The 26,368-nt window shown below is 38.8% G+C and overlaps 1 protein-coding gene across 1 annotated transcript in view; it reads right to left on the reverse strand.

Annotated features, from left to right (window-relative positions):
- Nucleotides 1–1,121: 1,121 nt before the first annotated feature.
- LOC103467510 (poly(rC)-binding protein 4-like) overlaps nucleotides 1,122–26,368 on the reverse strand; it is a 42,350-nt gene continuing 17,103 nt past the window's right edge. The window contains exons 2-14 of the mRNA XM_008413951.2: nucleotides 26,136–26,325; nucleotides 25,961–25,984; nucleotides 23,631–23,663; nucleotides 22,080–22,196; nucleotides 17,793–17,924; nucleotides 16,535–16,663; nucleotides 15,114–15,188; nucleotides 11,746–11,817; nucleotides 8,466–8,507; nucleotides 7,559–7,634; nucleotides 7,046–7,095; nucleotides 2,832–3,001; nucleotides 1,122–2,060 (exon numbers count right to left, since the gene is read on the reverse strand). Of these exons, the coding sequence (XP_008412173.1) occupies nucleotides 1,715–2,060; nucleotides 2,832–3,001; nucleotides 7,046–7,095; nucleotides 7,559–7,634; nucleotides 8,466–8,507; nucleotides 11,746–11,817; nucleotides 15,114–15,188; nucleotides 16,535–16,663; nucleotides 17,793–17,924; nucleotides 22,080–22,196; nucleotides 23,631–23,663; nucleotides 25,961–25,984; nucleotides 26,136–26,243 (1,374 nt within the window). The 5' untranslated portion in view covers nucleotides 26,244–26,325 and the 3' untranslated portion in view covers nucleotides 1,122–1,714. The remainder of the gene's footprint in view (nucleotides 2,061–2,831; nucleotides 3,002–7,045; nucleotides 7,096–7,558; nucleotides 7,635–8,465; nucleotides 8,508–11,745; nucleotides 11,818–15,113; nucleotides 15,189–16,534; nucleotides 16,664–17,792; nucleotides 17,925–22,079; nucleotides 22,197–23,630; nucleotides 23,664–25,960; nucleotides 25,985–26,135; nucleotides 26,326–26,368) is intronic.

Below are 26,368 nucleotides of genomic sequence, written 5' to 3' on the forward strand. Positions count from 1 at the left end.
TGAGAAAAAGATAATTCTTTCAACAGTGACTTTATTTTTGTACGTCTCCAACAAAAGTCAGCCTTTGACTGACAGTTGTTGTGTCAACAAATTCTCCCACCTGAGTCGTGACTTGCTGTAGCTTGTCCAGAGTTGCCAAGAGCCCTTCGACTGCTTCTCTGATTAATTCTCTCCTTACCTGTCAGTTCAAGTGGACAGCCAATGTCTTGCTGGAATTGCAGTTGTGTCACACTGTTCCAATTTTTGGATCAATAATTTAATGTAGGCTCAATAAACAACCGAAAAACCTAAAAATAGTAGGAAACACAACAAAAGAAACCAAACGACACATAATTTCAGAAAGGAAAATCTTGTAGAAGTAGTTCTCTTTCACTGTTTGAGTTAGTGTATCTCCTTGTTAGCTACTGTATGCAGGGAACTGTTTTCTGACAAAAACCTTAACATTTATTAATGTGAACTTAATTTCTTCACTGACGTTTTGAATTATGATGTAATGTTTTAGCTCTTTTTGTCCAACATTGTTGACACACCGTCAGTTTGACTTATCTTCCAAGATGTGTGTTTTTTGGACAAGCAGGGATTGCAACCTCAGGGTTTCATACATTTATGATGCAGGCACAAGAAGAAAAAGAAGAAAGGAGAGTTCGGATAAAAGGCAGCCAGCTCCTTCTCCTGAGGATTATGTTGCTGCAGCACATGCAGATACTACATGTTTACAGCAGCAATGTTCACTTCCCCCACCCCTCACTTCTCTCTCTTGGATTGTGCTTTTTGTTTTTTGTTTTTTTGCTTGAAAACTCCTCTGCCTTGGACTCTGACTATATTTTGTCCTAAGGGACCTGAAGAGCAAGTTGCACATAAAAGAGAATTCTGAGCGTTCTTACATTAATGTCATGGCGGCTGAGATATTTTCTGTTTTCGTGTTTATTCTGCAGTCGTTGTTAAGGGGCTTGAGAGCACCATGATGAAAACCCCCTCTCATGTGTTTGTCAACAAAAACAACAAACTGAGCAACCCCGAATCTGATCTTGCATCCTCTATTTAATAAAATATAATCTATTGCATTTATTCTGAAATAGGATCGGCTGCTCGAATGAATTTGGAAACAGATGCACCTGACGTATCAGAAAAAAACGACTTTTAATAAATGAAACAATACTAATAAATAAAGATTAACCAAGTTTTACGTTCAAAGTGAAATCCAACAAAAACAGACATAACACTGAAGTAAAGTACAGTACCAGAGCAGAAATTATATAAAATAAAAAAAAAGACACCCTGGGACAATAACAAATTTTTTAAAAACTTCTGGAGGCAAACAGACATTGTATAAAAGCATCAAACAGTAGACAGAGATTCGATTCTGATTACAATTTACAAATTTATTGAAGGATAAATACTTTGCTGATTTTTTATTTTTATTTTACTTGTGGTACACATGTAAACCTTTTAAACACGTGTCCTTGTGGTGAGTTTTTTTTTCTTTTCCCCAAAATGATCAATAACACTAATGAGGCGATGATGAAACCAGTTCATAGATTCACAGGAATATGACAAATTATAACTGTAAATAAACCTTAACGACATCCTCCAACGCTCTCCGTTGCTGCATCGTGGAGTTAAAATCCGGAGCATCTCCTCAGGTGGATATGGCTACATCAGGCGTTTCTTCTGTAGAGGAGCACTGCAGCTGCATCGTTTCAGCCGACTCTCATCAGTAAGGAGCAAACTTCTGTCTCTCTGGCTTTTTGATGCAGTTTGCTGAGGAGATCTTGGTGGTGTAGGCGGCAAGGGTGGTGTGAGAGGGCGCCGCGGTGGCGGCCACAGTGGGGGCAGGGCCAGACAGAGTCAGAAAGGGGACCGATTTCATCCCCAGGAGGCCAGAGAGCGGCACGGCACCGTACGGGGTGCCCAGCATGTGAGTGGGGGTCAACGTGCCGACGGCGGCCAGAGTGGGTGCGGGAGAGGCAGTGGGGGAGGTGGGCTGGGTGAAGGCCATGTTGAGGTCCACCGGAGAGGCCATGGTGGCTGCTTGGGCCGTGGATTTGGCTGTCTCTAAACTGAGACGGTAAGAATAAAGAGACATGAAGACAGGAAAATGGATTACTGGATTTAACTGCATCGCTGTTCTGCAATTAAAGGCAGAGCAGACGTGTTTTATGGTTCCAGCGTAGGTGGTATTCTCAGTCAGTATCTTAGCAGTAGATAGCATTTTGCTTTGTCTCAGTTTTTGTTAACAAAAATAAAGTTAAACCATAAAATTGAGCAAAGGTTTTGTCAGAGCAAAGTCAGTTATAAAAGCTAAGTTATGTCATATTTGTACTCAGTCTAGTTAATAATGTTTACAGTATTGTCACGCAAAAAGCTAGAAAATCTGTGACCTTGTGAATGTGATGAGAAAGATCAAAACATTCCTTAAATAGGTAGTTTGTCCATTATTCTGGCATTTAGCAAATGGGATTACATTTAATAATCTCACCTGAAACATTTAGTCTGATTTGATGTCTCACTATGAGAAAAAAAAGTTTTCATTTGTAATTTTTCCTCATTTTACTCATGTTCCTTAAATAAACAAATCCTGTTTGCAAGTATTTTGTGTTGTGCGCAAAATTCAAAATGAGTGCGATTTGAAACTATGTTCTAAAATACAATACTACATTATAAAAAAAATAAAAAAATGTCACCACAACCTAATTCAGGTTTTCTTCATTGCCTTTTGCGACATCACGAGCAGCAGAAGGCGGCACCTCATTAATACTAATGACTTCTGACCCTCTCGAGCCAGTGTGCTCCTCCTCATTAGATGACATTTTCGTGTCACTGGGTCTTACCAGGAGGTAATGAGGTACTGGGCCAGGTTGATGCTGACTGGTGTTCCTGTGATGGTGACATGGCGGTCGCTTGTTCCATCCAGCTGGCTGCCAATTTTAATCTGAGCTCCCGACACCTGCCGGATCTCGTTGATCTTGGTTCCCTGACGGCCGATGATTGAGCCAATCAGCTGCAGAGGTTAAAGGTCAATCAGTTTGCAAGGTTAATAATAGGCTTACATTTCAGAAATCAACACTGTTACAGATTGTTTCTGCTTCTTCTTCTTCTTTTTTTTTATGAAATACGTTTTTTACTCTAAGTTCAATACATTTTTTGATGACTATTTACCTGACTAAAATATAATGGATTGGATGCTCTATCCTTTTGGACTGTGTTTATCTTCAAATATCTTAAAAACCAAAAATAGCCAAAAAGTTGGGCAAAAATTAAAATAATAAATAGATAAATTACTTCAGCAACAAAACTTTCTGACTGAAACATGCTCTTAGTTACTGTTGTAACAAAAACAGCGAGACATGAAAAACCCGGACTTCTGTTTAGCTGACCTGACACTGACAAATTCAAATATTGCAGTTAGGTTGCTGCTCTTTAGTTGTTTGGTCATCCATCATGAATGTCAAATGCACTTTTCTACCCTGCCGGGGTCTGGCTTAATTGCTGCTGCGTAATAACGGTAAAGGAGTCGGGATGAGGCACATTTGCCTCTCATTAATCTGAGTAGCTAAAAGGTTATTGATTCCTCAGAGTGGTGACGGCTTCCCAAACAAATCACTTCCCAAACAAACGCTAGCTAGATGCATCTCTGCACTAATGGAAAAACATAATGGGAAAATAGCTCGAATGCACAACATACATTCCTGTTCCCGTCGGCCTGAGCGTTCTCTCTGCTGGAAGCAGAAGAGACAACGACCAGGCCTCCTCTTGCGTCCCAAAAAACATTATTACTTTTGTTCTGCTTTAGTCACCCCCATCTGGACCCCAGGCTGTTTAGTGACAATGGATATTTAGCGGGAGCGGAGTTAGCGGCTACATATGAACTCAAGTGCATGTGTCAGGTGCTCAAGCAGCAGAGTTTACGTAGCCAAATATACAGCAAGTGAGGCAGACAGTGATGGAATGCTTGTAGGATGAGTGTGTGGCAAGTGTAACAGCTGCTGATGTTTATTGACCACTGACTTTGTCTTGACGTGAAACCCACAAACTCTGGATTTCTTCTGTCTGCGTTTCTCATTTCTTCATGTCTTTCCTGACAAGGAAACACCTCGGTCCAAAATCCATCAGAGCGACTTTGCCTGGCTATTATTGGCTCATTCAGGTGGGGTGGGGGGCGGGGGGGTGAACAGAGAGCAGCCAGCCCAAAGAGCAACACTACAGACAATGGTCGCCACAGACCATATATAGCTGATAAAGCCTCTTCCTAACTGGGAGCAACAATCTCCACCGGCTATCAATAGCATACAGCTGTCATCAGCTCGCCTGCTTCGGCGCTCATGACCTCATACTGTTATCATTTCTGTATGAACAACCTGAGAAAAAGAAAATCTAAATATACGCAGGTGTGATTTCACGGATGATTGCATTCGTTAAAAGCGACGCCGCACGGTGCCTCTGGTCCACTTGCGGCCTATATATCGATGAGTTCCTGCTGAGACATTCATTTAAAAAGGACACAGGAAGAGGGATGGGGTGGCGAAGGGTGCAACCATTTTTCTTCCTGCTAAATCTCCCCTCTTCCGCAGAGGCACAGCAGCACAATGCTGACTGGGTGTAAGCAGTTTCTGAGAGCATCTGTGAGCCTCTGTGTGTGCGTGTGTGTGTGTATGTGTGTGTGTGTGTGCGCACACATGTAAGCCTCCTTTAGGGCTTCAGTGTGCGATCACAGAGTGGGTTTGTGCGGCCCTGAGGAGGATGGGGGAGCGGGGGTTTTCGGCGGGCCGAGGAGGCTCAGTCACGGCTGTAAGTCCTCTCTTCTGGAACAATGGCTGGAGCTCACAGCTGTCCCTGTCACGTACCATGCTGGACTCCCTCGGTCCTCTGGTACATTGTGTTGTTCGGTATGTGGGGGTTTCTTTGGGGATGGGAGGCGGTAACAGGGAACCTGCTGGTTATTTAGAAATGATTAAGGCATCTAGTTATATCCTACACACTATCCATAAAATGAAAACAATGGCTCTATTTTCATTTATTTTTTCTGTATTTGGCATAAATTATGTCTGTTGCTGATTTGTCATTGCTCCTGCTAAATAATGCCATAAACCTACACAATAGTGTAAACTCAGGTCCATGCAAAACTATTGATACCACTGAAAATTAATTTTTTTTACGTTATCTCACAACCTTCAACGGGACTTTTTTCAACAAGGCAAGACAAAGCTGCACACATACTCAGGCCCCTAATATGGTACACATAAATAGAGATACCTACAGAAGTCAAATATTTAGTAAAAAGAGTCCAAGTGATCCATGAAGGAAAAGATTAGTAAGTCATGAAGACAAAAGGATCAATGCAAACAAATAATGAATAATGTTCTAGAAAAGTTTAAAACAGGGTAAGGATATTAGCCAATGTTCAATTTTTAAACTTCTAACAGAGCATTGCTCAGCATCTGAAAATGGAAGGAGTGCAGCACGACTGCAAACCTAGCAATAAATATTTATCTATCTAGATAGGTATCTATCTTGCACAGACTGAAAGGCTGTGCAAGAAAAGCCTTAATCAGTCACTCTGGAGGAGATGTACAAGGCCACAACTCAGGTGGGAGAATCTGTTTAGAAGACAGATTAGAAAGACTGGATTTATGGAAGAGTGACAAGAAGAACCTCATGGTTTAAAGAAAGCTGTCTTCATCTTAGTTTGCCACAAGCCAAAAGTGAAACAGCGAACCGTTCTCTGGTCAGACGAATGCTTTTTTTTCTTCTTCCTTTTTCTTATTTATTTTGGAATACCTGCAGTAAACAAATTCCTGCCCCTCACTATCTACTCAAAACCCCCAAACAAGACAATGGCAGCATCAAGTTCTGGGGAGGCTTTTCTTCATGAAAGACAAGGAAGTGTCACAGTTGGTGGGAGGATGGATGGGGAAAACTGTAAGACAATCTTTTCAGAAAAAAATGTTTGGAGTTTAGAAAATATTTGAGACTAGAGTGGAGGTTTGCCTTCCAGCAGGACAACACCAAATGTACAGTCAGCTCTACAATGGGATAAAGCTTATTCATATGTTAGATATAAATCCAGTAGAGAATCGATGTTCACAGGCACTCTCCATGCAATCTGACTGAAACAGAGCAATTTCCCAAGGAAGAAAAATGGGCAAAACAAGCTAGTAGAGATATTCCCCAAAAGATTAATATCTGATTCCAGCATGCTGAATGAAACACACGAGATATTTGATATTTGTTTGTAAAAAAATAATGAAAGCCATGAATCTTTTCCCGTTCTCTTCACAATTATCCACTACTTTGTGTTGGTCAAACACATGAAATCTCAATAGAATACATTGACTTTTTAGCTTAATGTGTTAAAATGTGAAAAAAATTAACAAAAAAAAAGCTCAGTGGCTTTCTGCAAGACACTGTAAACACGAACCTTATTGTTTAACATACTCTGCAGCATTTCATTTGCTGTTCTGAGGATATGAGTGATAAATATTCATAGACTCCATTGCAGTATTTACTTCTCTTATTGTTTGGAGGATGCAGCCGTGTAACGGCAGAACTGACATCGAAGCAGCCACGCCTGACGCCGGACTGATTATTTCATTGTGATTTTTGCTCTGAGATCAGAGAGTCTGCTCATCAAACCCGAGCGGAGGCTGAGCAAGTGAAGAGGGAACGGATCTTTCTCTTTCTGTTTTCTTATTGGCTGTTTTGACAGCAGACGGCTTCTAAGTAGGTCAGGAAACATGAGAGGATTTCACTGATCACTCATGGGAGCGAGTCTAAGACACTGCGAGTGCAGCCCGCACAATAAAGCAAAAACGGATCCATATCGGCTCAAAAATCCTTTTAACCTTGGCGTAGTCCGAGGTTAGGATAATGAGGGGATAATTAGCGAGTTGCCGACATTGCTTTTATCTCTTTTGAAGTCACACTGCAGCATCTTCGTGGCTGCATCTCATCACCTGCTGCAGAGCTGTGTGAATGTAAGATGAGGACTGGATGTAGAAATACCGACACTTAAAAAAAAAAAAAAACACAAGTGGATTTTTCTTACATCATTGGGAATAAGAAGCTCCTGAGATGTTTGAGAGTTTGAGTCCAAACCTGAGCGAGAGAGAGAAAAAATATAAGCATTCAGAGAATAAAACCAACATATCAAAGGTTTTACATAAAAATTGAGCTCCCTCAGTTTACAAAGCTGCGCAATCCACCCCTGATGTGCTGCAAAAAAAAAAAACTTTATCAGTGGTAAACTTGCAGATACAGCCATTTCCATTTTAATGGTTCCATGTTTAACACAGCACCCCCCCCGCGCCCAATTCTTTGACACTGAAGAACATATCATTACACATAATACTTTCTCAGTCAGGCTGTCGGGTTCAAGAGAGCTACGAAGCCTCGTCTCCTCCCGGCGAACTGACAAAGCTCCAAATCAGCTCGGCTAATAACAGCCGACCTTTACCTCCCATAACTGTGGGCAGGTTAAAAAAGCCACATATGGTTACAGTGGGGGGCGTGTCAGAGCAACGGACTACAATCAAGAGAAGTCCTGACTAATAACACATACCAGGCATGATTGTCGAGGCAGGCTGGGCAATGGGACTCAGGCCTTGCTGCATGGACAGCTGGTGCAGCTTGGCCAGCTGGAAAACAAAGATGAAGAACTTGTACCAGAGACACGTGAACCACAAACTCATCAGGTTGTATAAAATGTAGACACGGGCCATTGCGCTGCTCTCACAGTAAGATTCCTTGGCTAAAAGTATGTTTTCATTGTTCCTCTAAAAAAACGAATTACATTATCTAATTAGCTATAGATTCAAAAGGGAGAAGCAACAATTATTCCTGCTGCTGCAGATATTATATAACACACTGCGTATGAAGCAGCTGTCACATTCTTTCCCGTCCTCCCACGTTTGCCATTGTACTGAAAACAATTCAGGTCTAAATGTGATGAAATGCACAATTTGTTGAACATCAAGTCCTGTCACGTCTTTTAATCTATAGGTGTTGCTTTTGAATGTGAATAGTGTTCATGCATTAGGATGAGGAGTGTGGAATTCAATGGTCAGCTGTGACAGAACAGGATGGCAGGACGTGCTTTGTCACATTCCATATTTAAATATCAACTGACCATCTGGAAACTAAATATGTATAATCTAGAGGTGGCCTCTAGTGCTCAGATAATTGTTAGCAGAATATATATTACGTTGCAGACAATGCAGCATAGTGTGAGATTAAGTTTCTTCAGTTTGCTGACCACCAACAGAGAATTGAGGGTCAGCATTGCAGTACTCTACAGCATGTCCTCCAGGACTTTCTCTAACATCTCAATCAAAGGACCTAAATATGCAACAATAATAGGACAATAGGAGCAGTTTTGAAACGCAACATTTTAAAACCTCTGTGTAACTTGCTATCATAACTGGCCCATGTCTAGTAAAAACACAATCCTCCTATAGAAGCAGCCATACCTCTGAATGTGGAATGCCATATTGATTTTGCAAGGTGTAGGCCTGTAACAGAGCATTCTGCATTAGTTAAATTATAGCAGTAAAAACGTCACACAGGCAATAAATTTGCAGCTTCCTAATGAAAGTGCTTCGCTGTGAATACAAGCTGTTTTTGCTAAATAACATGGAGCAGAGAAAGAAACAGATGGCCGCATTTCCACTAAATAGAAACAATCATTGGATAAATCTAAAGTATAAATTCATTCTTGTGTTCATTGATTGATTCAGACACAACTGTTAGCTTTTGTTGGACCCAGTGTGGAAATGTCCTTTCTGTGTATTTTTCAGAGCTTTTGCCATGATAGAGGTCAATAGTATTTGAGTTGTGTTGCCAGCAGCATTAAAAATAGCTTATTAAAGTTTTATTAAGAACTGCTCTGTCTGCAGTTTTCTGATTTCCTGGACAATCTACACATATGAATAGAGACATTTCTATACCGGGTCCAGAGCTTATTCCAACAATGATGGGTTTATGGTTGCCTTGAAAAAATATATTGTTGCAGAAAAAAATACTCTTTTGATCCAGTTAACGGCTATGTTATAAAATAAATACACCTTAAATGTCAAATATTACACACAATAATAATAATCCACTGCGGTGCATGATGTACCATCACTGCAATGATGGGTTAAAAAAACAACCTATCCAAATGTACTTTTTTCACCATGGTTTAACTCCAATTACCTAACCTGAAGTAATAAATAATTTTTTCCCACCTCTTGTGCTGAAATCCATATTAAAATAAAGGAAATGGTTATTTGCAATGAACTATGTACCCGATAGCACAATGTCAGGCAAATGGACAAAATATTAAGATTATTACATTTTTCAGAGCTTCGTGCTACACAAACATAACTGTCCTTATAGCTATGAAGAGTCTAGTACATTAATAAACCCCCAAAAGCATAAATATTTCATACTTGGTGAAGCCGACAGGGTCCCATTGATTGCTGTATGCATTTTCAATGCACTATAGAAGAAAGAAACCTTTAAAATTGATTGATACAAATTCCACTTTTCTGGAGTGAGACTCAAGCTTTTGCTTTATAGTTTGCTCTACTTTCTCCTAATGTAACTGAACCAACATCATATGTGTACTGAACTGCAGGTAGTGTGTCCTAACACTGATAATGTTTAGTTATGCTATGCTAACCTTGATTATCATTATGTGTTTTCCTGGTTTTGGTAACTTGCAACACTAAATTGCCAGTTATCTTTTTGAAACCAGCATAACGTTACAAAAAAAAATTACAGTCGATATGGTTTTAAATATTTATTGAAAAAATATATTACGCAATATGTGCAGCATGCATTTTATCAATGCAGGTTTTGGTCTTATTAAACAAATGAACAGGAAATGGCTGAACACTGACTGTTCATGTCATAGCAACAAAGCTATTGAAAAGCATCAGAAAAAAACTAACAAAACCTAACATTTTCAATAAATCTGGAATCTGGAGTGGTTTTTGGCACATAATGCAGGTTGCTCACTGAATCAGATAAAGCTGCACTAGGTAAGGCCAAGGACAACAGCTGGATGAAATGGAGGAAAAGCAGCTGAAACCGTAGATTCACTGTGTGTTTGGCTTCATCCTCTACTGACTGAGAGTAATTCAAAAACTCCTTAGAAATGTATTTGTTTAGGGGCAGCAAAATGTTGCACATTACTGAGAAAATAATCTTTAGTTGATAAAAGCAATATTTTTCAAAATTCCTGCGGGAGAAAACAAATATGTCAAGGGAGAAGAAATGCTGAAAGTGCCAACTCAAAAGAACTGCAGAGCAGAATTTTATCAAAATAATTCTGCCACAATTGACAAGACCAAAGACAATGAATTCATCAGTCAACTAACTTAATAATGTTAAGTTTCTGGTCTTGTATTTGAGCCAGGCTAAACAGTGACCTCCTGAAAGCGTTTATTGTAAGATGATTGATGGTGTCCATTGTGAGTTCCTATTCCAGTCAAGCTCAGTTTTGATTTGTATGTCTGTCATTACAGCACCAATGCTAATTGTTAGCAGTGATTTGAATTTTTAATAAATTGCAATCTTGCTGATAAACATGAATAAAATTTCTTTAGCCATCCTACTAAAGTTGTGAATAAGTTAAATAATAAAATACTGCAACATTTGTGCATAAAGTCATGTTTAATTTAAATGATCTTTGTTCTTTTAGTGAATCGCCTTGAAACACTCAGGGAGGGCAGAACAACATCCTTAGTTGTCTGTGGTTATATGGTGATAATGTCTCAGGATCTACTTAATGAACTCTGCTTCAGAGGGCTGCATTGCTACAGAAGCATTAAAGTTGCACTTGATCATTGACAAACGATTACAGCCAGATTTTATTGCTGAGAAAGCAAAATGATACATTTAGGTAGAAATTTCTGAATAAAAGGTGTACTGCGTAAAACCACAGCTGAAGCCTCAAAACTCAAGAGACCATCCGACATCTGAAAAGCAAAACATGGATCTATGGATGTATCTATCCATCTGAATAATTAAGGGGGTGTCTTTATATCCCTCCCTCATTACAGTTATGGCCCTACCAGACAGCACTTAGCTTAACTCAATTTTGTCTGACGCCAGCAGTCTGGAATCTATTACCAGTCCATTCTATACGGTCATAAATGGGAGAGGAGAGCCCATCCTTGAACTGTATCAATGCATCAGAGCTGAGTCTAAATCCAGAAGATCAGAAACAGTGTAAATTCATGAAATATTGGTAGAATTTACAAACCCACTTAATGCGTTGAATGTTTAGATCTTACTATCCTCAGCCAGAGGCTGCCCTTTCCATGCTGATAACATGACAGCAGCTTCCTCTGCTGTCATGGGACGAATATTCCTAAAGCCGAAATGTTTGTGGTGCAGAGCTTGGCGGGACAAAAAAAGACACAGTGGATCTGCGGTGGTGGTGCGCAGTGGCATCAGGTTTCGGCACTGCTTATAGCTCCTATGAAAGGCAAGAACAATAGCTGCAGCTTTGCGCTCAGCTGTTGGTTTTAATGCCTCATACCGCGTGTTGGACTGTGTTTCTGTGCACCTCCAGCACAAGCCGTGCTCTCTATCATCACTCAGATCCTCACAGAGCTAACACTCATTCCTCCGCTCTACAGGGGAGTTTAAAGACTAGTGCTTGAAACAAGCTGGCTCCCAACAGAGACAGGTTTATTCAAGAGACTTTAAGGAGAATATTACATGTTACACAGACTGCACATCAGGGATCAGTCCACTTACCTGCTGGAGGTCCAGACCACCCTGGGTGACTGAATAGAGAGGGTGGGGGGCAAATTCTGATGCGTCAAAAACCTAAAAAGACATGGAAATAAATGAGGGAGGTAAAAAGAGATTTCAACGCCATGCTAAAGTTTTCACACAAGTTGAATTTTGCTTCATTTTTTTGCAAAATGCAAACAGATTTTGACATAGTTTTTTTTTTCTTGCTGCTCTTCCATTAAGGCCAGAATAGTTGAGTGCATGGCTGATGGTTGTTCTGTCAGTTTTCTTCCACCCGAGCTGTGGATTTCTGCAGCTCCTCTTCAGTTAACATGGTTGTTTTGGCTGCTTCTCTGGGTTAATGTCCTCATTTTGTTTAGGTGGAAGACAGTTTGCCCTGTTAAGTTTGCAGTTGTGTCGTACGTTTAATATTTTCAGATGATGGATTAAATAGTTGTTCAGTGAAGAATGTAAAGCTCGTAATGTTGTTCAAGAAACTGACCCAGTTTTAATCTGCTCCAAAGATTTCCCCTGATCTGCCTGCTGAGTTTCTTGGTCTTCATTAAGTTGTTTGTCCTCTAATATTATCTAAAGCAGCTGTAATTCACTGAGATTTAATTTTGGACTCTGTTTACCAATCAGGTGACCGCTGTAGGCCTTTAATCCTATTGGGGCATCAGGGTGAAAGGGACTAAAAACACAAACTCTCTGCACATTTATTTTTGAAAACCATATACATTTTGTCTTCTGCTTCACAGTCGTGTGCTACTTTGTTTTGGTCTGTCACATTAAATCCCATTATAGCACATAAAGCTTTCTGGATCTAACTTCACAAAAAGCGAAGATGTTCAGGGGAATAAATACTTTTTCACTCCAATGTATAGGTTACCACATTGTCATGCCTGCAAAGCTCTGCAAATATTTTAGCTTGGAGTGCAAGTGGGTGGAAGTAAATCTGTGCATACTAGCCACAAGTTTGAGAACTACATATGATGTGAGAATAATAAATAGAAGCTTAAAATGTTTAGTTTATTTTTAGCTGTTGCCACAGATCAAATTTGGTCCGCGATAGCCTCTCAAGCCTGCATTTCTGACACTTTTACACACGTAATAGGCTTATGGGCTATGACTCATTCCATAGACCCTTTCCCACCCTATTTCATTTCCCTCACAGATTTATGCATCCTTATCACGGCACAGCTTTCATTAAAGCCTCCTCTCAGTGACCGGCGCCATGCCCCGGGTTTAATTTTATTGCCTATTATGAGGAATATCAAAAACACAGAGCCATTCTGTAAATTGACTCGAGTCTGAAGCAGCACAAACAGTGTCAGAACTGCTGACAGCTATGCAGAATATCTGGCTGCTGCTACAGCCAGAGGAGACGGCAGGCCTCCAGCCTCACTTGCTAATCTTGTGATTCGCTCCACGGGGAGGGGACGGTGGGGGAAGGTGGTCTGAGGGTATCTGCCCCTTCTCAAACAACAGCATCCAGTCATTTTACACACGTAAAATCCACTCAGGCTCCCACCAGTGACCTTCAATAGAATTCTTGTCTTTACAGCAGGGGTAATAACAAAATTAAAAAAACAGAGGAAAAAGAAAAAAAAATGGACCATGCAAGTGTCACCTCCAAGGAACTTTAGGAAGAACTCAGTCTGGTCATTGCCTTCCTACACAATTCCACTCGATTCTTATCTCCCTTCAGTGCAACATCTGGGATTTCGCCCATTGAATTCAATTTCTTTGCTTGAATTTCAATTGGGCAAATCCCCAACCAGAAGGAGGAGTCTGGACACACAACTGTTTAGTTAATTGGTATCCAAGTAGTGAGCAGGGTCCGGATCAGAAAGCAGGTTCTGTACCGGAACTCAGGGAAGAGAGTTTCTCTGTCCCATCACAATGATGAACTGGGTCCAGTTCCATCGCAGGATGGATGGTGGATTCATAAGAGAAACTACCCATCCTGCTCCCTTATTAGTATTTTTCCATAAATATTCCGTCCTTCCTCCACGGCTCTTACTTTAGTTTTACTCCCCCCCTCCTCTGACAGTAGTCAAGTCAAGTTTATTTATATAGCATTCTAAAAACAGGTGTGAAAAACTGCACCAAAGTGGTTTACAAGAACAACAAAAACATAAAATGATAAATAAATAAAAAACAGGGTATCAAGCACTACTTCAATTAAATGGCAATGAATAAAAATGAGTGTTTAAAAGCGATTTAAAATGATCCAAACTGTCGGCAGATCTAATGTGGAAAGGTAAATTGTTCCATAGAATAGGGGCAATTACAGAAAAAGCCCGATCTCTTTCTTCTTAAGTCATTTAGCATTGGAGCGTTGTTTAAAAACGTAAAAATAAAAAAAAAACGACTCAAAAGGACTTGAAATTCCAAGCTGACGACTTGGGGCTTGACTTGAATTTTGCCTGACTTGACTTGAGACTTGACTCGGACTTGAGGACAAAGACTTGAGACTTGCAACACAGTGACTTGTGCTATCTATCCAAAAACAATATAAAATTACTATTCTGCTTCATTAATATCATTGGTCCTCTTCTAACCATTTGTCATTCTGCTCTGTTTTACTGCTACAATAATCACATCACAACATCCACCATGAGACTTATTGCATTTATATATTTTTTCTGATATAATTAAATAAGAAAAATGTTGAAATGCAGTTTTTTATTTCCAAGTAGTTGTCCTGGATTTCCACAGTAATAAGCAGATAATTTGCTAAACAATAAACAAATCCAAAGAAATACAAAACGATGCAATAAGTTTTTAAAGTATAAAATATAAAAATAACAGGGATAAGTTGTTCAGCTTTCTTTTGTCTTTCCTTTGTTTGTTTCTCTCTTTCTTTCTTTTTTTTTCTTAAAAGCATAGTGTACATAATTGCAAATGGAACTTAAAATAGAAAAAACTTATGCCTCATAGATGAAAACACTTAAACTGATTTATGGTGGCAGTTATTTTAGTTCCCTGTCCTCCGTAGTTTTTTTGTTGGAGACATTTGTTGGTGTGTTGGTGGACAACTTGAAAAGTCAACTAATAACTTCCTGGTAATCTTGTAGTTTCCTCTGTCATGATGAGGACATTTTTTTATTTTGGTGAAATAAGTCCACATATTTTAATTAGATTTAAATATGTTAATTTAATTAACCTTATAAGAAGAAACAAGTCTCCTTATAATTTATTTTAGCTATGACTCGCAACCTCTTAAAATAAAACCCAACAGAAGTAATCATGTCATTTATATTACTGATTTATTTCTTTCTGCATTATTTCCTCTATTTGGGAATTTTTCGGCTCACAACTTTTTTTTTTGTAAAACTACAGTCTGGAGCCATCCTAAAATCATTTTTAATATTTCAATTTCTTACCTGGTTCCCTGCAATAAGGAGAGCAGCTGGTGAAGGACTCGGTCGGTAGGGGATGGTGGCACCTTTAGGTGGAGACTGAGGAGAAAAAACAAATAATCAGAGGCTGAAACCTTTAACAAAGGGAACATAAAGTTATACTCTAAACATGAATCTCATTAAATCAGTGAGTGATAAAATTATTATTTTAAAATTAAAACAATAATTCTAAAAGAATAAAATAAAGACGATACTTAAAATATTAGCAATGTTTTCAGCATCTGTCGTTGTCGTATTTGTTTTTATTTTTATTTTTTTCTGTTTTACATTGACTATGTACAAATACATCTCAAATTATATAATTTAGATAAATGTATTTCTTTCATTAACTAGATTCAGAAAGTTCATGATTATGGCTTACAGCAATTGAGGCCTCAAAATGGAAGTAGTTTTTGAGCTCCTCTTGCTTCCATCTTGATTTCATTTTCTAACAGAACTTGCCAACTTGAATCTTTGTCTGAGTTTCAGTTTTTGAATTAAATCAGCAAAAAATAAATTTGCCATAAACTACAACAATAAATGTTACATGTTGATAATAGTTGTGTTTTATTATGTGACACACACCGAGGTTGTGGACGGGCTTGGATTAAGCCTCCACTGATAGAGTTATTTCAAGATAAAATTATTCAAACGCTGATAAGAGAAGGAGATTACAAAGCGTACACGATAGTCTACGCCTTTGAGTTGAAAATGTAGAACAGTCATAAAATCTTTGTATAACTTTGCATAATTTAAATCTTGGGAGCCAAAAGCAAGATGCCGCTGGAACAGAATCCTAATGAAAGTTGCAAGCCTTTGAAGAAAACTGGTTCAAACTAGCAATTAGTCAGCCAGGTCCAGCTGCAGCGCTAAAACAAAAAGCCGCTTGTGCACTTCCATTAACACACATTGAGAAAACCGGGCTCGGGTTTTTTTTTTTTTTTCCTCTCTCTTTCTGCCCTGTCAGTTTCCTCAAGAGAGATGTTGCCTATAAGGTGTACAGAATGTGCTGCTGGCCACTTTATTTTCTGTGAGCAAACTTCTGTCTTTTAGGAGATAGAGCTTTAACCTCAGAGCCAGACCTCCCCACTTCATGTAATGTCCTGTTTTCAGTACAGCAAGTCCTAACATTAAAGAAGCTTGCTCTTTTGTAACTGCGTGACCCCCCTCTACACAATGACTCTCAGTGTGGCTGCGCCAGCTTCAATGCAACACACTCATAGGAATATTGCATAACAAAGAGGTCATGCAACCAACGAGAAATATGTGAACTACTGCAGCAGTGGAGCCAGGAGCTGTGGGGTGAAACTCTAACCTGCACGTCAACAGCAGTCGTTACCTTCCCGCTGCTGCAGCAGGAAGGCTTTCACAAATGTCAGCAAAGAGAGGAACCGTGTGCCTCCTACCTCCAGGATTACTGTGCAGATGAGCTTGACACACTGGATTACCGAGTCCTGATTCCCAGATATCGTAACCCCTCGCTCAGTAGAGTTGGGCAGCAAATCCCCTGCCACCTGTATCTGAGCTCCTGTGCTCTGTAAATGTTACAGGATACAAAGATCAATTTGATTGAGGAGATAAGGCCATTCATGATCACACTGCCGTGACGCTTCACTTTGCTTCGACTGGATTCGATAACAATACGTTTCTTAACCTACGTGGAAGGAGACCAACCGCACAGGTCGTTAATAAACATTAGTTTGTTTTTTATTTGGCATTTACTGAATGGTCTTTCTACTTTCCAAGAATTCTTCATTTACACAAAAAAAATTAAAAGCAACATTTAAAAGTTAAACACTTTGCTAAAAAATACAAACCCATTTGCAGTAATACAAAACTTATTCACAAAAAAACCCATGTATGTTTTAAAAGAAAAATACAAATGCAGACACATTAATAGTGCAACCTCATTATCTTTTATGTGTTTTTCTGACAGGTTTCTGTTTTATAAAATGCTGTGTTTTTATTTTATTCTATTTGTAAATACAACTCAGGCATAAATATTTTATGTTATGTGCATTGTCTAAAAATGCAAATGCAATCAGAGCTAAAAATGGGTCCAATGACATATACAACACTAATTAATTAATCAATAAAGCAATAATATATGCATGTGTGAATATCTTTAAATGTAGATGATTTTAGAGTTGATTCCACTAGTAAGTGGCAGAATACTTGGATGCTTTTAGCCTTTGACACAATGACTCAAAGTTGTTGTACTTGCAGTATTTAAGTTTGCAAATACAAAGAGATAAAACCAAATTTAGCTTTATAAATGAGGACAGGATGTTGATTTAAAGACTATACAACTTAATCAGGGGTTTGAAGTTGGGGAAGAACCTCAGTGGTCTAGGGTAGATAACTCTCACACAGCAAGGCAAAAACTGCCATAATACAGCCCTGTAACCGCATTCATTCATTCATTCATTCATTCGTTTGCTTTTTATTATTTTTTATGGCAACCTGGGTAAAAGCTGGACTTCTTTTTAATAGCTTACTTCTTCATTTGCATGGGACTCTTATGCTCGAAGGACTTTAGCCAGGAAACTACGAAATGAAAAGGAAGGTCGCTCACCTCCAGCTACACCCTTCATCTCTCATTTCCAGAAGCAGATTTGCTCTTTTTATATTTCATATATTCTCTGACATGGATTCATTTCTCACCTCTCTGATCTCCTTTATCTTTGCGCCTCCCTTCCCAATGAGTGAGCCACACTGGCTGGCAGGGATGACCAACCGAAGAGTGACTGGTGGCTTGGAGCTTATGGTGCCATTGGCCACCAGTGCATTCAGGTCCTACGGTGGGGTGGAGGGGGAGGAAACACAATAGGGCGAAATAATTATTGGAATGCAGAAAACAAGAAGTGAGAGGAATATATTTCCTGCAGCAACCCTCAAACTATAGCTAAAGTCTGTTGTATCCATGCTGGTTGAAGAATCATAAATTGTCAGGTACAGGCGAAATTCCCAGGAGGCTGGGAAGGAATCTCTTCTTCACTCCTGTCTGTTGTCTTTAATGACATTTCAAACGTTTAATAAAACCACAGGAATCTATACAACAGAGAAAGCAGTAACCACATGGAAGATTGTGGGGAAAATGTGCTGCTCGCTTCCAGGAGGATCAGTTTGAAAGAGCTGAATTAAAAATATATATATATGTAAACACTGTCTTATATGTTTCCAGAGTATTTTATGGTATGTTTAAAATCATGTAATGTGTACATACTGCTACTTCGATTTTCTTAGTTCTGAGGCTTAGTTAAAAATCTAATTGAAACAAAGGGTTCGAAATCATTTGTTGTTTCCATTATTATTCACCTGTTTATCGTGCTGAGACAGACTGACAGCTAATAGCTTATTTTAAAGGCTGAAAAAGCAGACTGCGAACTACCGACCGGCAACTCTAAATCCTATTGATCAATAGGCTCAATTGGTGAGCTGACAGCAATTCTTTAGAACCAGCAGTTATCCTCCTGCTTTCAGTCATCTGGACCAACTGCTAGAGGCCCTGAATGCTGCAATTACATGCAACTCACAGTAAAAATGTAACAAATCTCTTTATCAAAAATTTATAATTTTCATTGCTTGATTAAAAAAAAAAGTATCTGGGCCAAATACCTTGTTAAGATTTGGAGTAAAAATAGAGAAGATACACCTGTCGGCCATCTATTATTAAATGACAAACAGGATATAAAACTCTAAAGTCTGGGAGTTTTTGATCTGTAGCTTTCAGCTAGTTGATGTCAATATTGTATTCGTAAAAAAACCCTCTCAAAATTCCTTACTGTTTAATTCAGGTAGACAGAAATTAGTCTCTTATCAAGCACAGATTTATTTTTTACCTCTTATTTTCCAGCAGTATTGATTTGCTGGAAGGCGGTGCTTTTATTTGTGTTGTTCCTTCATGCTAGAAACATAACCTGTGCAAGTTGCCATGGTGATGCAGCATGGCAAAAGATAGAGGACTCTAAAAATCCAGAGTTGAGCCAAAGGTTATCTCAGTGAGCAACAAATTCTGCATTATTTCATGTTTTCATACAGCAAATGAAAACATTAATATTTGCAGTGTCTTGCAAATGCACTCATGGGTCTTGGTAGAGTTGAGAGTGATACTGAATATCCTCACTTTACCTTAAAATAACGGTCTTTATCATTTTTGTACCAAAGTTAAAAATGCAGCCTGAAACTGAATTTTTAGATATTTAGGTATCGAACCAGTACAAAGTACATGCAGGGCCAGTATAACAGTTAATAACATCTTTAGTTTTCATTATTTAAGTTTGATATATTATTAACTTCTGACATTTAGGTGTTTTTATGTTGAGAAAGAGACTTTCTATCAACACTGGCTTTTTTTCTTCTCACTTTTCTATAAAGACTAGATTACATGTCTGCCTGACTGAGCTGGGAATTTCTGCAGCTTCTTCAGAGTAATCATGGTCCTCTTGGCTTGTTTTGGTCTGGGTCTTGGTAGCTGAGGTACCTTTCTTGCTTTCTTGCCTTTCTTTCTATTTTCAGATAACAGTTTTCTGTAAGATGTTTCAACATGGGGAGATTGTTTTATCACCCAAATCTGTTTTAAGCGTTACCCATGTCTAACCTTGGTCTTCATGATGCTGTTTTTTTGTTGTTTTTTTTCCCAATAACAAACCTCTTATGTACTGACAAAATGACTTCATTTAGTTTTCTGGGGGAATCATTGTAAAGGGAACTGGATCCAAATGCACTATGACTTTTATTTCTCCCATTTCACAATTAATTGTTACTTTGCTTTGCTCTATTCTAACATATTAAAGGGAGTGGTTGTAACACATTGTAAACATTGCTTTATATTTTTCTTCATGAAACAAATAGAAGCATATTTATTATCTTGATTTATATTTTAAAATGCATTGTTGTGGTAAAAAAGCAATGTTATATATTTGCAGCTGCACAGTGTGAACAGTTCAACTACTGTAGCCTACATCTATAACCTGGCTCTCGACACAAAATACAAAACCTTTTTTTTTTTTTGCTGACAGGAAGCTGTTAACATGTTAAAGGTTATCTGATGAAATAGCCATCTAAAGTTAATATTTAAACGTACAGAATTGGAAGAATGTTAATGTATATATGTTTTTGTTGCATTTGTAATTGAAAACTCATTAGTTATGCTGTGTGCTATTTGAGTTAAATATTTCATTTAATGAAGAATTTTCCCCCTTTCAACATTTGACATGTAAATGTACCACCTCACCTTCAAAAATCCCAGCAAACATGGATTTCTTCTCATCAGTGGTTGGTATTGGTGCCACTTTTGCTGCTAAAACGAGTTTAACTCATGAGGAGAACATGAGCTATGGATGTGCAGCCGTGGGGAATTTTACTCATGAAATAAATCACACAATAATTCAAATAACTGTGAACTTTAAGTTTAAAGGGATATTTTGATGAGCCTCTTGTGTTTCCGTGCTTCATGGCTATATTTAGTGAGGCGGATCGGGCTCTCTTGACGTCTCGTCTCATTAGAAGAGGAACACGCAGACTCTGGGCATCCTTTTCTTGATTTGATCTAAATATAATCACCACATCTAAATGGTCTCGAACATTCCTATACTTTCTCAATGTGATGGAACAAGGCTCTTAAAGCAAAGAGAGCAGTTCTCACAGGCACTTTTAATGTAAAGCTGGTCTCCTCACATGCATTCCTTTAAAGTGGAATTAACAAATCAACTTTTTTCTTTTTGCTAATAAACTGTCTAAAGAGACTAATTAGGGTTCTCTCATTTTGTGCAAATTTTGACATTTTTGTGTACATTTGTTTAGTTCTGCAGTATTTATCTTTTGGAGCAAAGTTACACTAAAGAGTGTTGCATTCCTGACCTGGGACATGTTGATTCTGGTCATTGAGTGTTTGCATTTGCAAAAATATGACTGAAACATTGTTAATCAACAGCAAACAAAGAAGTAAATTAACTTGCACTGTTGTGATAGAGACAGAAAAAGGAGTCTAATAATCAGTTCAAAAACAATCTGATTATTCCCTTTGTTTTTAATTAAAGGTGTAAGACATTCAATAACCCGACTATACGGTGGAAGCTGCACACAGTGGGTAGGCCAGCGCATTGCCATGGAAACTCAGGAGTTTCAGGGATGAAACGAGGTGAATGTGAAAGATCTTTAATGAAAACTGCACTGTGCTCCTGCAGTGTGTATTTTTACTGGGGGGTGTTGGCCTGAGCATCTGTTTTCTTGTCAGACTTTGCTGTGAGGCCTAAGCTGAGAGGAAATTCCACTAAATTAATTAACGTTGTGCTAGACAGTCACCAGGGGACGTTACGGATTGAAAGCCTAGATCAGGCATGTACAATCATCTCGCATCAGCAGGTATACATTAGTTGCAGTAACAATTTTTTTAGGCTGAACCCAACATGTTTCACCTTAATGTGTTTGGTCGTCAAAAGTTATCTGTCAGCCATACATAAAATTTGCAACATTTTTCTACATTTTGTCATACGATGATCACAAACTTAAATGTATTTTTATAGATTTTATGCTACAAAGTAGCATCTACACACTTTACAAAACAATCTCATCTGCAGGCACCTTAAATGCTTAGAAATACTGAAATAGTAATTTTTGTCTTTTAATGTTTTACATTGGACTGTGGTCATTAGCTTTAAGAACACATTAAGGGAAGAACGTGAGGTGAAGCTTATGAGCTTCACCTCATCTTGTTATCATCTGGTGAAATGTGTTTTTGGACTTTATCCAGACTTCAAGTGCAAGCTTTATTTATGACTCCAATATGACTATGGCAACATCCTAATATCTCACTACAAGTGTTTTCTGCTCTTATCTCAATTTGTTTCATCAAACCCTCTCAGAAGGTTGAAATTATGATTGATCTGCTGTTTTCATCTCTCTCAAATTAGCAGTAAGCTGTGGAGATGTTGAGTGTGTCACACCGACCTCCTCCAGTTTGTACGTGATCATGGTGAAAGCTCTGAAAACGCTCTCCGTGGAGCCGGTGATGGTGATGATCCTCTCTGGACAGGAACCCTCTGAGATGTTGACGCGCGCGCAGCTCTGTGGAGCAGTCAGCAGACAGCATTTCAACATTTCAAACATTATCTGTAAAACAACTGAGAAAGAAAGAAAGAAAACAAAGTTAAAAGAGAGGTTAAATAATACGCTGCAGCCAGAAGATGGATTTGATCTTCGTCTTGCGTCTCAGAATTTGATGCAATGGCGTTGTAATAATATTTCGGATAATAATTCAGATTTTCATAGAGTAAGCTTCTGTACAGTTCTGTGAAATTAGAGCGAGTAAGGCAACCTTTAGTTTGTATTCTTGTCATACATAATAATCCAGTTCACCTCTTTCTGGTTTAGTTTTTTTTTAAAATAAGTATTATTATTTTAATGAAAAAAAAAAGGTTTTCTGAGCTTGTTTGATGTTTCTATATTAGGTACAGATACACAAGCTTCATCCCACAGTCCATGTTAGGTAAATTGATCTCTCTAAATTCCCCTCAGAAGTGAGTTTTATGTGCCTGTCTGCTTGTCCTGTGTGCCTCTGCGTTGCCTTGTGATAGACTGCCAGCCGGTCCAGATTGTACTCCAATGGCTACTTAAGATTGGCAACAGCTTATTAACCCTAATTTAGACTTTAAAGATTTTTTTCATCCATCATGAAAATTCAGGAAAAGCTGAATTAAGCTGTTCTTTCTTTGTGGTAGAGTTCAGGCTTGAATAGCTTTTCAAACGTAGATAAAGGATGAAAGTGGATAAGATATTTTACTAAGTGCAACTCTGATCTCCATTAATTATGACTCCTGGGACATTTTTATCTGGGTTTTCGAAAGTTTTCTTTAAATTTATTTTATTTTGTCTTTAAGGTCATTCAAAGTTTCAAGACAGGGTTTAGAGGAAGACGTTCTCAGAGAAACTGAAGCAACAAAGGTCAACACTGCCTGAGTGGACGGCTGGAAGGCTACCATGGCTGACTGCTTTATCCTGCAGCTCTGCACAGCTGCATTGTCCAGTGGCCTCACTGTTCCTCTGTTTATCCTTCTGCCTCATAAAGCACAGCATTAAACCTTTTCAGTAGTGAAGGAATCAAATATGCCGCCACGAGTGTCAGTCTAATTACTTTTTAATACTGAGACCTAACCAAGCGGCATTAGTTTGGCTGCACTCTTGAGATTCATAAAGAGGGAAATCGGGGGACAAGTGGAGAGAAAACGGGAGGCTGCTTTAATTGGGGAAGGGAAAGACGAAAGGGATTTGTTGAGCTTTGCTTTGGGAGAGCGGAGAGAAAAGGTTTAGATTGAAAACGTGTTTTCATTACCCCAAAGGAATTTCAAGCAATGTATTTGTTAGGAACGCTTTTCAGCTCGCTAAGTGTCACAGAAAGTATGAAAATGTGACTAAAAGCGAAAGAGAAAACGTGTCTTCATTGGTCAGAGCACGAATGATAAAAACAAATGCCACTTAGGTCTAAAGTCATGAATAGTTTACCTCTTCTCGTATTCGCTTCACGGTCTCTCCTTTCTGAAAAAGACAAGGGCAGCTTTAAACAAAGATGAACACGATTCAGTGTCAACATAGCAGCATATTCAACCCCTTAGTAAAGCTCAAGCTCTAAACCTTCACATTCAGAAGAAAGAAAAAGTCATTCTGCAGCGCATCCTGGTGATGCCCTCTGCATAAAAACATGATCAGAAATACACTGCTTTGTTAAAGTAACTCGATTCTCTGGAACTTTTTCACATTTAGTTTTAACCACAAACTTGAATGTGGGATTTTATGTGATAGATATTTAGGGTATACCTAACTCCATTCCATTACAGGTACATATTTTGCTAAGTGTATCTATTTATTTTTTGTCTTAAGTTGTAAAATGACATGAACAGAGGTTCCTCGATTACAAGAGATTAAGTTATGTAAAAGTTTGCCAAAAGACTTAATTAGCGTGAAATGAGATGTGAAAATTAAGATTTGTTCAGGATGATATACTATTTGACATGAAAGGGAAAATGTTACATTTTGATCTGATATGACCAGAGCATCTCTTTCCAAATTTGGCCATAAAATTGAACTTCTGTAAAATGCAGAATACGACAACAAATCAGCCTTTTTCTTGCCAGTATTCCATAAATGTCCTATTAATGAAATGCATCACCAGTGTTCATCAGGTTAACAGACTCAGCTGTGAATCTCAAAGTTAACCTCTTGGCTGCTAGTCTGAGTAATGCTTTCCTTCCACAACTTTTCTGTTTCATGTCTTGGTAGATTAACAGTTGTGCAACACTCTTTTCTGTTTTCCGTCAGACACGTACTTATATAAACTTTAATCCACATCTGGCTTAAAAAGCCAGATGTGGCTTTTTAAGCCACATCTGGCTTAAAAAGCAATCTGCAGTTGCTCCCTTGTGAGCAACTGCAAGGGAAAACAGCATGTGACAGATTCGTGTCACGACCTCTGCAGGCTCTTTGAATGCTTCTTCTACTCCATCTCACTGTTTTGGGGGGGCTAATGTCCATCCAAACTATTCTCGCCCTTGTCTTCAATCTGATACCTTTCAAAAAGAAGATCAACAGAGGCATCAACTCACAGCTCAACAAACCTGTCACTTTTTGTGTTCCTGGAAAACAAAATCTAACATTTACAGTGTATTTGTTGGTAGCCTATAAGATGGGGAAGAGACGTGATGTTCGCCCCAGAGATGGGAAGGGCGGAGACGTACTCTATCAGTTCAGCTGCTCCACATCAAGTGCTTCTCTCTGACAAGCTGCACTTTACAGACCAGACTCATCTCCATCTTTCTTCATATCTCCTCCTCTCTGTTGTTTCATCCTTTGTTTTCCCCCCGACTTATTGTTTCCTGCCATGCACTTCGCATCCATTGTGACATCTTTCTTTCCAATCAACTGCACTCACTTATTTTTTTTTCTTCTTCTTCCTCCCACTGATGTCTTTTAAGGTTCAAACTCAGGGGGGAGCAGATGAAGCAACCCACCACCGACACACCTTTCATGGCAGACGCTAAAAGTGCTCACATGGGGCCAACGCTAATATGCCTTTGGAGCTCGATTTCAACAAGAGGCTTGCGGTCAATGGACTAATGGTTTTGTTTGATGGATTACTGTGATGCTTTATGGGAGGAAGGGGCTGGTGAGGAGGTCTAGAGAGAGGCTTGGATGGAGGCAATTATATTTTGGATGGGGATATTTAGAGCAAGAGCTGTTCGTTAGACGGCATTGGTATACTTTTGAAAATAAAAACAGAATCTGGATGCAGTGAAATGTTACACAGACTCTTCAATTGACATACAGAGTTCCTATTTAGGCTGGAAACGTATGCAATTTGATTTCACTATTTTTCATATGTGGAAAAAAATGATAGAACAAGCAAATAAATGTATTGCTATAAATACATTTTAACTTAGTTTTATAGTTGTTTTTAAAGTCTTTGTGTCATCCCTCCCATGTGTCGATTTTTTTCTTTTTCTTCCTTGGCTATTTCTTTTTTTTTCTATCTTACCTTCTTTTCTTTCTTGTGCTCTACTTCTGTCCCTCCCTTGTTTTCAATCCATCTCTTTTCTTGCTCCCTTTTGTTTTCCATCTCTTCCCTCATTGTTTCCTACCTCCCTTCTTTCCTTATATCCCTCCTTTTCTCCACAAGGTCCTCCTTTCTTGCATTCTTGTTTTCTACCTTCTTTTTTTACAACCTCTCTTGTACATGAGATTACACATCAGGAAAAAAACACTTTAAAAACAGTATTAACCCTGCCATAGTGATTATAGCTCTGATCATGTTCAAATAGAAGTAATTGAAAAATCCTCACCTTTCCTATGATGCTGCCTACTTCCTGTAAACAGAGAAGGGAAAAATAGTTAAATAAAGCCTTAAAAGAAGCAAAAACAGAACCCAACATTGGGAGACAAATTTATTATTTATGAAGCTGTCGCAAATCTTGTGTTTGCAAAGCGGCCTTCGGCATACATTTATTCATGACCAACCTTTCCGTGCATGAGCAGTCGTAGTGTGAGGGTCACTCCCAAGCCCCCGTCTCCGAAGTCCTGCTCACAGTTCATGACGATGTGGGAGTGGCACGCAGGGAGACGCATGAACAAGGCTCATTCGCTGGTCACGTGGGCGAGCGAAGGCCACGACTCGTTCTCTGGCTCGCCGATGTCTTTCAGTTCTGATCTAAGAGAGAAAATGAAAGTTGTAATGATGACGTTCCCAGCTT

The sequence above is a fragment of the Poecilia reticulata genome, linkage group LG7 (genome assembly GCF_000633615.1).
Source record: "Poecilia reticulata strain Guanapo linkage group LG7, Guppy_female_1.0+MT, whole genome shotgun sequence".
Taxonomy (NCBI): Eukaryota; Metazoa; Chordata; class Actinopteri; order Cyprinodontiformes; family Poeciliidae; genus Poecilia; species Poecilia reticulata.